The sequence below is a fragment of the Mercenaria mercenaria genome, unplaced genomic scaffold (assembly GCF_021730395.1).
Source record: "Mercenaria mercenaria strain notata unplaced genomic scaffold, MADL_Memer_1 contig_4739, whole genome shotgun sequence".
NCBI classification, from domain to species: Eukaryota; Metazoa; Mollusca; class Bivalvia; order Venerida; family Veneridae; genus Mercenaria; species Mercenaria mercenaria.
Genome location: NW_026462990.1, coordinates 30,773 through 44,720, shown reverse-complemented (window position 1 = coordinate 44,720; position 13,948 = coordinate 30,773). Strand labels below are relative to the sequence as shown.

Here is a 13,948-nt window from a genome sequence, read left to right as displayed (position 1 = left end):
GCGAGTTTTCAGCGGAATAAACTTATATGTGATAAAAAGGATATTTCATTTGTGTCTTTCGATATTGAATTTATTAAACGGATAAACTCCTCTATATCAACTACTAGCTACGGACTAATCAACGTGACACACACATATACATATCTTTCAGAATTTTTACTTCTTGTTTTTGTACAGAAATGTTAAATCCCGACTGAAGTACATCTATGGTGTGATCTCTTCATTAGAGTAAGGCATGTACTTGAAAACTTCAAAAATCAATGTTCTTATGCACAATTGTTCTTCGAAAAAAAATATTTGAGAAACATACTTTTATATTAATGCAGTAAAAGGGTATGGTGAACATTCATTAAGAATAGCGTTGAAGTCTTGCGCACTCCTAAAAAAGAAATTTCAACTGGTTGAATACTTGTTTTGACCTTGTCAACCTATAAATCGTCTACGCGAGTAATTCAATTATACCATTATAAGCTGCAGGAGATTTTTATTTGTTCATATAAGCATTGAATTCATACTTCCTGCTTCTTTGTAAGACGAAATACAAAATGTTATTTGTCAAAAGAATTTGTAATGTTTAATGACTGCCAGATGATCTATCTATATGCTTATATAGAAAAATTATACTCAAAAAGCGGGTTGACTTTTGATGAACGGAGATGTCCGTTTTATATATACTACTCTTTCGTTTTAAATGATCTATTTGAAAATGATGTCATTTTTAATACGAGTACAGCTATGGGTTGGACTTTGTTTTCAAATTAATTTTCTTCATGTTGGTACGTATTTTTAAGTTTTATTAAGTAAATTATAAGTATTTCATTATAGATAAACAGAAACTGGATTTTTTTTCCAGTCTTGTTAAATGCTAATTTGTTGGCATACTGCTGCTAAAGAAATTTATTTCAATTTCCTTATTGTTTTTTTTTTTTTTTGTTGTTGTTGTTGTTGTTGTTGTTGTTTTAAGTAAACACGAATCAATTTTTTTAAGTGATCATTACACTAACCTTTTATGTCAGTTCTTTAAGTATAGTTTGTACAACACAAACGCAATATAAAACAAATATTTCTAAATATATTTATAGGTTATTAGCTTTTTATCGGGAAATATACATGGGTTCTGCAGCGGCGGAAATATTTCTCGACTTTAGGAGAGCAATATTCCTCCGCTAAGAACGAGTCCATACTTCCCGATGCAAAGATAATAACATTTTTATAACATACGTATTTACACGTATAAATGTAATGTTAACATGATATTTTTGTGAAATTATGCACAGGTTATCAAAGGGCACCAAAACGCGTCTTTTTCTGTTATATATCGTACAAAATACCGTTATTTCATGTTATTTGATACTGCACAAGTATGCGTGAAAGGTTTAAGGAACGTGTGTGAAAAAAATCTTTGAAAAATATCTGATTTCTAAAATATGTTACCACAACCGTCAAGAATGCATGTTAAAATGTACATATTGCTAAACGCTGTAACTTTTTCCTGAAGTCATTTAGTAGTAATTTCCTAAAATAGGTAAATCATGACAAAACGTCCTCAGAAATGCGAAAGCAACGATTTGTACATGTTTGAACAATCAACATGATGCTTATGAGAATAAAAAAATATTGTTGCTGTTCTTATAAATGTTATTGGCACTGGACTCAAACAAATTGAAACATTACAGTTCGACAAATTTTAACAAACTACTTACAATAAGCTCAAATTAAATTGAAGCGTTTTTGAGATTTTTCTTCTGGTAATGACAAGCTGGTTCTTTTAAAATTTAACGTAGGAGCATCCGTCTGTCCTGTTGCGGCATCCGTGCCAAATCTTGTAAAAAGGTCAAGAACTTATCAAGCCGATGGGATTCGAGGTAGTGATCCGTACGTAGACGACAGCAGTCTATTGCCAGGATGGTATAGCACAAAGACATCAGACGGACAATACCTAATGCCTGATATTGACTCACTTCCGGTATATAAGTTCTGTGGAACTGTCCAGCCCATTTACCTAAAAGGTATGATATCTTATATAGCTTATAATTATTATAAAGTATGTAAAATATGCAGATGGTGAACAACATACCTACCGATGCAAAATGTTTCCCCCTGTAGAAAAAAAACGAAAATGCTAGACATTTAAGCTAGAACCATCAATCTTTAAATAATCATAAATAAGCATACGACCTTTGCTTATTTGTAGTATTTTTTCCCTTGATCCAGTAAAAGTAGAGTTTTTCCCATTGATTAGGTTAAAATGTAAGGATTTACTACACAAAACTAGTTTTGGAGAACACTCAGCCCATTTACCTAAAAGGTTTGTTACTTAGATATTGGTATCATTTTTATAAAACTTATGAAATATGAAATAAGGCATACATTGCACGACCTCTATTGGTTAAGAAAAGTAATAATTCCTTTGTATGTATACCTAAGGATAGAAAGTATAAAATGACTTAATTACTTTAAGTATAATATACATTAACGGGAATGTTGTTGTTTTGGTGGTATTGTGCCACGTCCTGAAATTATGCACTTTTGCCGGAATATTGAACTTTGCGATTTGTGATTTTTCTTTCCCATTTTGATTTTCAAACAGCCACATTTTTTTAAAAAATTCTCGTCTGAGGACGCGATGATTCAATCTTGTAGTAAAACATATTGCTATTGCGTATTTAAGTATTATTGCGGAATGTGATCAATAATGACCATACTTATATCAAAAGGTTAACGGTAGAGGTATATATTAACTGATCTGAGAAAAGCAATGTTACTATTTTGATCATCTTGGTCTTGTCTCAAATAACCTATTAGCCCCCACCAATCGGAAAACACAATAGACGCAAATCACCACCTGCATATAAACGGATCACCAGAAAGTAGAGTCATATATAAATATATATAATTCAATATGGGCTTGTAGATATAACAACTTCACAATGCTTAACCGTTTTCACAAGACAGTCACGTCATTACCACCATGACATAGCAGATACCACATTTACTATCAAATTACATCAAGAACTAAAGTTGAGTGAAAACCGCTACCGGTATATATAGTCAGTGCTGACAATGTAACAGCATAAAGGCGCTGGCTACACTGCAACATATCACTAAGACATACATAGAACTTTTCCAGTGTGTTTTTGCGCTGAGTATCTCCTTTAAACACCCACCCCCCACTCCACCGCCCCCACTCCACGCACGAATTGTCAGTATAGCCGTTGCGATTGCTTGCCATCATCGAAGAAGAAGAGAAAGAAGAGACTTTTAAAGCTCGGGTCCGAGTTTTATACTGACTACATTGCATTGAAGGCGAGGCTACATATTATTTTGTACCTTTCGACACCGACACTTGTACCCAATAATTATCTACCCCGCCAACTACATCCACTTAGAAATGAAGCTCAGTCAAGAGATTTAAACAAAATTAGTACTAAATTAGCACCACGTTATTCAAGGCTTTACAGCAACGCAAAAAAGACGCCCCTGAGGATCTCAAGACAATATCAGGTTGATTAGATACGCAGAGAGATTTTACCTTTGAACATTAAAATCTGAAATAAAATCATTTCAAGCTAACCACGATTAATTGGTACAATATCGACAACGGGTGTGTCTTGACATTTGTAGAATACCTTGTGACAACAGCAAAGCTTATTCAGATGTAGAGAAGAAGATCTTAGAGCACGCTTAATAGATTTGAATGGCTTTTTTGTTTTGTTGAAATTAACGTCGCACCGACAAAATTATATGTCATATGGCGACTTTCCAGCTTTAATGGTTGAGGAAGACCCCAGGTGCGTGCCCCTCCCTGCATTATCATTATCAAGAGCGGGCACCTGGGTAGAACCACCGACCTTCCGTAAGCCAGCTGGATGGCTTCCTCACATGAAGAATCTAACGCCCCGCCTGAGGCTCGAACCCACATCGGTGAGGGGCAAGTGATTTGAAGTCAGCGACCTTAACTACTCGGCCACGTAGGCCCCCTTGATTGGTTCTAGATCCGTCAGATATTGACAAATGCAAACGTAATCAGAAGCAAGTTCTTAAAATCATTGTTACATTTACTAACTCTAAAGCTAGACAGAGAGTGTAAAGTGCAAGGATGGCATTTTTGTTCAAGATATTTCCTAAATACTTTAGTGATAAAACCAGGCAGCTTATACGACATTACCAAGACATGGGTTGCAAGATACAAGGTGTATGCTCAAGTGACAGTGGAGATAACTTTTTGCCAATTTACGAATATGGACGACATCAGTGCTGCTGTAAGAGAATGCAAAACACCATTGAGTAATTGAGTTTGATAGCTTTCAACTGGTGTAAGAAATATTTGAGCATCAATTTGTGACCTTTGTTGACATGTAATTTCATCGTTCACTCAAAAATACACATTACAATTTACAGTAATTCAAATGTTGCTTACTGCATATAATATGATGTGTACCTGTCTTTTACATGAGAAACGATCACTGATCAATCAAACCGCACTGCACTTATATATCTTCTTTTTATAAATTGTGTCTATTTCGTTGTTTTAATTCAGTAAGGCACTATGAAATATATAATCCATTTAGTAATACTGCTCTCATAAAGAACAATACTGACCTTTTTAATGCGGACATGTGTGAATGGCCACAAGGGAAACAACTAGTCCTGCTCTCCTGCTCCCGGGAACATGACTGATTTTTCTTGTTATGTCTAATTTGCTTTTGTTTCCTTTAGGAAAACTTGTAGGTTAGTAAAATACTTTTCCTTTAGATGGCATTTGATTCTTGAATTCTCATGTAACATTATGTATAGAGATTTATTTTCTTGTTAGAATACAAGTTTGAGGAGTCCGGGGTAAATGCTTGCCAACTTTATATCTAAAAAAGTTAGTTCCAGGCTTACGAAGTCAAACAGTCTGCTTTTAATAAAATTAGATTCCTAACCTTCCATTAACAATACGTAAAGTACTTAAACAAATGCATGTAACATGTTTAACAGTTTTATGAGAGAATATGCCTTAGCATTACTGAGACTTTGTAATTTAAGGTATTAGGCCCGTAATAGTCATGTTTAAAAAAAATGCATTTTTGGGTATATTCTTACAGTTGACCGTGCTTCGCACTTAATTGCAAGTTTTTAAAAACTTTTATCGTGCCGTTTTTTACAAATTTTGTGTAATTTATGGTATTTCCTCAAGCTTAAGTAGAGACAAATTTCGAAGTGGTGGCCCTTATCCAAAACGTTTGTAGAGAATTCGTTTTACCATTATTTTTCATGAAAGAAACATCAAACTATAGGTAAACAATTATAAAAATTTAAATACAAACTGTCAATATCATTTTTCTAGGGTGCCTCGAGTAAACGGATTTAATGAGACAGAATTCTTACTCCAAAAAATATTAAGATCGAATCCTCTGGGACTGTTTTGAATTTTGCTCACTACATTCAAAAATAACCCTGGGGCAGAAGTAAAACCTAACTACATTTCTTACACAATATGTAATCTAAATAACGAAGGCAAAATAGAGAACTTTTACCGCATGTAACTCAGTATTTGTAAAGATGTCTAACATTACCCCTTCTGTTTCAGATGTAAATTCACTTTGAATAGCAAGAAATCGCTTATTAAATGATTTTTTTCACTTTTGTACAATAGATCAATAATAAGTCATGAAAGAAGTAAAAACTTACTAGAAAAAAAAGGAAAATAAGGGAAAATAAATTTGGTCCTAGTGGGGTTTGAACCTACGCCCCCTGAAAATTGCCGTCAAAGTAGGTTTATGGTAGGAATTGAATACTCTTCAAAAAGGAGGTGCTCCATTATGGGCCTAATACCTTAATGAATGTATGAACTTAAGAAAGCAAAAACAAATGTTAACGTGTAAAATAGATGTGATACGAAAACGAAATCGGAAATTATTTTTGAAAACTGTTTCCGTCGAGAAATCCTTTTTCTTCTCAGTGCGTTTCTTCTTCGTGTTTCAGTAATATATTTACTCTTCTTATCATATGTTTGGAAAGAAGCCAATTGTTTGTGGTGATTTATCTTTTTGTCTTGTCAAAGTCCAGCATTATTCGCTGTTGTACTGTCCAATGGTTGGTCTCATTAATTTACGTAAACAAATGTATAGTATCCAGTTAGGTGAATGACCCAGTTACGTACCGACCGGCTATTGGACTATTTAATAATACACTCTAAATACATAAACATCTCATACTTATTCTAATTATTGTACATCTTTTGGATTAACAAAAATACATTACACTGGTTTAAATTATTGGACATAAGTATAGAGAAGCTACAACATAGTATTCTTAAAGCTACTCGCCCACTGTTTTGGTGAACATTTTCAGCATGTTAATTTCCACCAAGTTTTGCATAGAATGTATATATGACACTGAAAAATGCTGTGTGTGAAAATAAAAGTTAGATATTGTAAAAAAATCAAACACAAATATCAAACAGGGAATGCCACGTACCAAAATCGCTGCCTCCCCAAAACGAAACCTACAGCACGCAGACGTGCACACCACAAAAACACACACACATACACGCGCACACACACAAAGCCAACACACGAGGACAAAATGAACAAACAAAGGAACACACACACATACACGCGCACACACACAAAGCATAAACAAGAGGACAAAACGAACAAACAAAGGAACACAGTGGGGCACCTCCTTGGAACGGTCAGTGGCAAAAACACCACTGGGGAGCTTAAACCGGTTTATGGTGCGCACCCAACCTCACTCTTACCCCCACCATGTTTGTCTTGCGAAATCTTATGTCGGTAAGCTTGTACCACTAGTCACTTTCGGAATACTAACTTTTTATGGATTTTGAACAGACAGTTGTTTTTGTTTAAAATACGTGGGTTATTCCCTTTAATACCGGTATCTTCTTTAAATTTAGAATCAAACTACTGGTATGTTACAAGGGTGTCCAAGGGAAGATAACAAGCTTATCCTGTTTTGTTCACAGATTCGTATTACCTTGTAGTTTTGAGATTTTTGGTAAAGCATACCGTAGATCATGAAATGAATCCAGGTGATTTTTCATCAAAACATACATAGTTTTATAAATAACAAACATGTAAAAGACAATTTCTTGACTCTTATCTATTATATTTTACTGAAACTAAGTTATTTTTTTGATATATTTCTAGTGTACTATTTACTGTAGAAGGATTTAATTCTACACTAATAACTGACAACTCTTCTCATTTAGGGTGTATTTTGGTATATGCGTGTAACAAGTTTGTATCTAAAAGGATATTTAATTCAGAAATAGTTTTTTCCAGAATCATCTGTGTAGAAGTTAAACCTGATCATAAAAAGTTTTGCTTTGTAATTTGTATCTTCCTCCACAGGCAGCGGTAGTGTAATGTGTAAGAATTAAAATATGCATTGATAAGCCAGTAACATAATTCTGGCAGGAGATATTAACGAGGATCAACTTTCGGACATTGCCAGACCCGACTGCTTTAGTTAACACTTTTTATTTGTATTCAAAAACTGGCAAAAAACAGTCAATGTGGACTATTCTCTTCTATCAAGATTGTCCACCTACAAGTACGTTGAAGCGTAGATTACAAACGCGCAGACTCAAATGAACTTATGAAAAATTCGTTCGACATATTGTTTTTTACACTTATATATAATAAATAATACAAATAATGCAACTTGCGATTTTATTAATACATTTTGGGAACTTACAGCACATTGACAACTTTCTCAACGATGATACCAAATGATAGGCAATAGTACATCTCTAAAATTGAAACAGTCTCCCGACAGTACGATAGAGCAGATTACGGGAACTTGTTACACTGGAACGTTTACAAAAAAGAAGAAATAGAGATAACAATATGAAGAAACATACCTATGATATCTTTTTCGACAATATTACATTTACACTAAGCGATCGAGGTATCTAAGTTTAGATCTAATCAACGATGACTTTGGAAGATGGTAAAACACTTAGTAAGCTCTGGACATTTCTGCATTTTCTGATGAAGAAAAGGACAATAAACTCAATTGATGAATCATAAGCTAATTTGCCAGAATTCAAACAAGAAAAAATAATACATATCCAGCAAGGAAGGCCACATTCCAAAAACGCAGCCTCTTCTCCCAAAATCTTAACTCAGCACGTTAACAAACACACTAGGACAAAACGAACAAATAGAGGAACACAATGGGGAACTGCCTTGGAACGGTCAGTGGCAAAACACCATTCAGAACCTTAAACTGATACATCTAGCCTCACACTTACCCCAACTATACTTGTACTACAAAGTCACAAGGCAGTGTAAATCAAAGTCATCCCCGCCAGGTGAAACCCATATATATGTAAAACACAAAAATACTCTTGTATATTTAAATAATGGCAATCCTAAAGAAGCAAAACCGTATGTACTCAATGCCTTTGCAGAAGACACAACAGCAAGGGGCCCAACGAAATAGGTCAGACGCCAAAACATACAGTTGAAAAATTGGCATGATCCAAAATTTTAAGAAGTTTGTAAACCATATCCCCATAGAAATCGGGTTTTGATAAACCTTTTCAGAGAAGTGTCTTTAAATTTCTATAAAACTTTAAAAACAAGTTCTCAATAACGACAGTAAAATTTAGCAAAATAGTTTAGTAATTTTATGATAGACTTGCCAAAGAAGCTTATTTGTAGTATGTTGATCACGTTTACTGAAATGTTCAGACTAGTTGGTATATCATGTCACGTCATTTTGGCGTGATATTCCAGTGAGGCAGCACTATAAAGTTGGGCATTGAGCTCACTGATACAAGTAGACACCGTCATTTATATGACCTAAAACAGTTTAAAAAGACGTTAAACCCTAACACACACACATATAATCATAACCTGTTTACTAATCAATTCCATGCTCAGCTAGAATCACACTGCCCCGGATGGGCCTGCAGATGAGTTCCGAATAGCATCCGTAACGCATCCGTAGAACGCCTAACTTATTCGTAAGTCAGCTGCTGTATCCATTTAGAAATCGTGGACATTCGCGGGTAAGGGTGCGAAAATTTGAACATGCTAAAAATTTTGCCACGGATAATTTATCCGTAAGGAATCCGTAATAAATCCGTAGCAGTTCCGAAATGATCATAACAGATCTTAAAAGGTCGTATCAGTCTGGAAGACAATCACAATGATTTTTGTCAAAACATACGAACTCGTTAGGTTTTATTTCGGTTCTAGTAAGGTTGAGTAAGGTTCTGTTAGAGTTGCATTAGAGATTTATAACGAACAAATTCGCAAAACCCACTTTCCGGAGCAATCTGGGGATGGAATTCTGGAACTCATCCAAGCCTATCCGAGGCATTGTGATTCTAGCTTTACAAGTTACACAGTGTGTAGTTGACCCAACACACTGACAGTAAATTCCTTATGTAAATATAGATTGTCAATGTTTTCTTTTCATTATTTTATGACTAGGTTGCAATAGAAAAATAAAATGAAATATTGTTTTCGGGGAAAAAACATTTAAAATCGCTGCTATAAACGTTCCGTTAAGTTTCATTAGAAGTTTTATTATAATAATTTTTATTTTCTTTCCTGTGTTCATGCCTGTACAATCCCTTCCTGAATACTTTTGGCATAATATCTTTCACAATTCACCGACAACAACAACAATGATATTAACAATTGTAAACAAGAGGGTCATGGTAGCACTGTATCGCTCACCTGACCACAAAGGTCAAGATAACACTAATGGCTCAAACATGAATTCAAAACTGTATACAAATTTTATTGCTTTAGTTTCAAAAAAGGACCATGAAGGCCCTAAATGGCTTACCTGAGGACAGGAAATAAGTTTCTAAAATTGATTCACAAATGTAATTTGTAACATAGTTTACACGAAAAATCTATAAAGTCAGTCATCTTAATCAGGAAGTAAAACTGTAAATGTGATCCAAATTTTACTGCTGTTTCTTCGAATACAAGACAGTGGGCCAGTAGGTCAAGGTAAATGTCATCAAAGTATACCATCTCAATCAGTATGCAAAACTGTATATATGTAGTTAAAATGTTGCACTATCTTCTAAAACAAGAAAGTAGGTCAGTGCGTGAAGGTAAATGTCATAAGAAATACCTATGTTAGTCAGTATGCAAAACTGTATATGTAGTCCAAAAATCATTGCTGTATCTTCAAATACAAGAAAGCAGGTTAGTAGGTCAAGGTAAGTAAATGTCATTGAAGTCATCCATCTCAATCAGTATGCAAAACTGTATAAATAGTCCAAAAATCACTGCTGTATCTTTGAAAGCAAAAAAGTAGGTTAATAGGTCGAGCTGAAATCTACTAACCAAAAAATGAAGTAAATGAGGGGTCATGTACAAATCAAGGCAAATGAGCCTTTGAAGTTTGAAGATACCATATTTAATGCATCTTAAGCTTTAAAGTAAATGTTTTCATATTTAAGAAACCTGTGACCTTGACCTTTAATCCCAAAATATATAGGGGTTAGCTTCTCATCAAGATCAATAAGAGTATGGAGTTTGAAAATCCTTGGATAAATGGTTCTCAAGTTATGAAGCCGTTTATTAAGTTTTAGGTCCCTGTGACCTTGACCTTTAATCCAGTGTCCTCAAAATCAATAGGGGTCATCTACACATCAAGACCAATAAACCTATAAAGTGACATGATCCTAGGCTAAACTCTTCTCTAGTAATTGAGAGAAAACCATTTCCAATGTTCAGGTCCCTGTGACCTTGACCTTTGACACAGTGATCCTAAAATCAATAGAGGTTATCTACACATCAAGATCAATACACCTGTTGAGTATCAAGATCCTAGAGGAAACCCTTCTTTAGTAATTGAAAGAAAACGATTTCCAATGTTAAAATCAGTAGGGCTATCTACGCATCAAGACCAATAAATTTAATAAGTATCAAGGTCCTAGGAGAAACCCTTCTCGTGTTTTTGACAGAAAACAATTTTCAGTTTTCCGGTCCCTGTGACCTTTGACCCAGTGACCATAAAAACAATATAGGCATATATCTACACATCAAGACCAATACATCTGTGAAGTTTCAAGGTCCCAGGTGGAACCCTTCTTCAGTTATTAAGAGAAAACCATTGAGCATGTTGAGTCCAGTTGATGATATAAAGGAAATCTGGATTCAGTCGTGTAAATAGTTATCAAACTATAATCATTTGAATTTAAGAGAAAGAGAGGTAAGTTATCTACTCTGATCATATGATACTATCTGAAAGACAAAATAAATTTAATCACATAAATATTATGAGAACTAGTGAATAATGAAGATGCTATCGTGTAAACAATTTAAAATATTTGAAGTTCAAGGGCCCATTACTCTGGTGATACTTGTCAAATCCAGCCTATAATCAACCTTGACCAAGATCTTAGTGTATACATATTCTATATAAATATTTTTAGAATTGATGAAAAAATGAAGATGACAAGAGGGTAGGCAATGTGAAAAAAAGTTTTGTAAATCAAGGGCACATAACTCTGGTCTTACTGGTCCAATTCATTTCATAACCGAACTTTTCCAAGATCTTATAGTTTATAGACATTTTTTGTAAATATGGAGAAGAAATGAAAGGGCTAAAGTGTAAACAAGGCAAATCATTTATTGTAAAATAATTAACTCTGCACCTACTAATCCGATTTCGTTCAAAATTAAACTCATGCGACATACTAAAGTCATAGACATTCTTTACAAATATGATTATTATTGGTGAAGAAATGAAGGTGCTAGAGTGTAAACAAAGTAAAATACTGCAATTTTATTTATTCAAGGCCCATAACTCTAGACATACTGATTCAGTCAAATCCATAATCGAACTTATCCGAGATATTTTGGCCCTATACATTGTGACAAAGTTTGATTAAAATTCCTCTTAATTTATGGATGCTGGAGTGTAAACAATACAAAATTCAGCAATTGTTGTAACATCAAGAGCCTACTACTCAGATTTCACTCAAATTTGACTTTATCCGACATATTAAAGTCAGAAAAATTCTATGTACATATGATTAGGATTAGAGAAAAAATGAAGGTGCAAGAGTGTAAACAAAGTGAAATATAGCACATTTTGTCAATCAAAGGCACATAACTCTAGACATACTAATCCGATCTAGCCCATTATCGAACTCATCCGAGGTCTTGTGACCAAAAACATTGTGACCAAGTTTAATTAAGATTACTTTAAAAAGTGGATGCTAAAGTGTAATCAAGACAGACGGACGGACGACGGACATTCATTGATCCAAAAAGCTCACCATGAGCCTTCGGCTCAGGTGAGGTAAAAAGTGCATAAAATGCGTTAAACAAAATTATATGGTCTTCACGTGACGACAATTTAAAATTTGAATATCAAGAATAAGTTTGAGGTGAGATAATAAAACGGATTATATGAAATACATTAATTTTTGGTTTCCTGACATACGGCATAGGTAATCTTTGGACAATTATCAGGACAATCAAGTACTTATCTGCAAGTAACGAGTTCGAAAAATAACAAAATTTAATATTAAGTCCTAACTCTTTCGAAAATCTCAATTTATATAAACTTAATATAAATCTTTGAAGTATATAAAGTACAGTCACTAAATAAAGTTTACAATAGTATTGTCTTAAATGTCTGTGGACTTGTCATTTTGTTACAACAGACGACATTTAAGAATCAATCAGTTCCTATAGATTTTAAATGATTTTATTACCTATACAGGATTTCATGAAAACGATATGTGAAATGTATTATTTTAGAGCAGCATCCAAACATTGAAAGTATGACCGACAATGTAGCAGAGACAGTTATTGTGTGCGAATTATATCCATTTGACGATTGCCTGAACGAATGGACAATTGAAATAAAAAAATGTGGTGATGAAGTACAGTACTATCTTGTACAATCCAGCTCGAATGCGGCATTTTGCTTTGGTAAGTTATTTGTAAAACATTTTATGTGGTTACTTTAACTTTATTTTAGAAAATGAAAATAATTAAGTTGTCTGTAAATGAAATACATTTTGTCAGACAATTTGTTTGTTGATGAAAGTATTAATGTTTTCAGTGAACGATAAAATCACAGTAAAGAAATATAAAAATATATTTGCATGTGTTAATTTTACAGATCCACCAGAGGTTCAAGGAGAAACAAGTAATGTTTTTATTTTTATTTATTTATTTACATTAAATCTTAATATAGGTGTTTCATAGTTGCAATAGAGTTCAGTAAACGTTTGCTTATACGGCGATAAATTACTTCGATTTTCCAAGTATTTCCAACATTCTTATAATACATTTCTAAGAATAATTTGTGCTAATCAGTGTGTATCTTGGAACTGTTATCACTACATGTTGTTTTGTAGTTTACATAATTTCTCCAGATTTTACGGACCCACCAACTGTACGCTTGGGGTCATTGAGCGTTTCCCCAGAACTTGTTTTCTCGGAGTTAGAAATTGAAGGGGTTACGTATTTGATGCCGTCTCTTCAGTTTTCATGTGCAGAAAATGGAGGTGACAATAAACAAGAACAAACCATATTTTATACAACATATTGGTACGTTACATATATTTCTAAATGCTGTACTTGTTCTATATCAATTACCACTGTTAGTAATTGATATTCTGATTCAATCTAGCTGCATATCATCATTTTAAAGAAACCATGTTTAATGTTAAAGAATAGTTGAGAGAAAAGCACATAAATTGTTTCCTTAAGGAGGTAGGTTACCTTGTTACAAGGGTAAATTCAAATTAGTTGAACCGCAACGTCTTTTTGTAGTTCGTGTTATATGAAGTTTTAATTGCTAAAATCTCAGTTTCGTTTGTCTCTGTTCCTTCAAGTTCAGTTTTTATCCAGGTTTGAAGAACATGACCCTCCAAAGGTATTTCATATGGAAAGAAGAAGGAAAATACGGATATTTAACACTTTTCAGTGTATTTTAGTTT

At 33.9% G+C, this 13,948-nt stretch overlaps 1 protein-coding gene across 1 annotated transcript in view; it reads left to right on the top strand.

Annotated features, from left to right (window-relative positions):
* Positions 1-593: 593 nt before the first annotated feature.
* Positions 594-13,948, top strand: part of LOC128554130 (uncharacterized) — a 32,388-nt gene continuing 19,033 nt past the window's right edge. Inside the window, exons 1-5 of the mRNA XM_053535377.1 lie at positions 594-776; positions 1,785-2,009; positions 12,759-12,932; positions 13,126-13,152; positions 13,382-13,556. Of these exons, the coding sequence (XP_053391352.1) occupies positions 692-776; positions 1,785-2,009; positions 12,759-12,932; positions 13,126-13,152; positions 13,382-13,556 (686 nt within the window). The 5' untranslated portion in view covers positions 594-691. The remainder of the gene's footprint in view (positions 777-1,784; positions 2,010-12,758; positions 12,933-13,125; positions 13,153-13,381; positions 13,557-13,948) is intronic.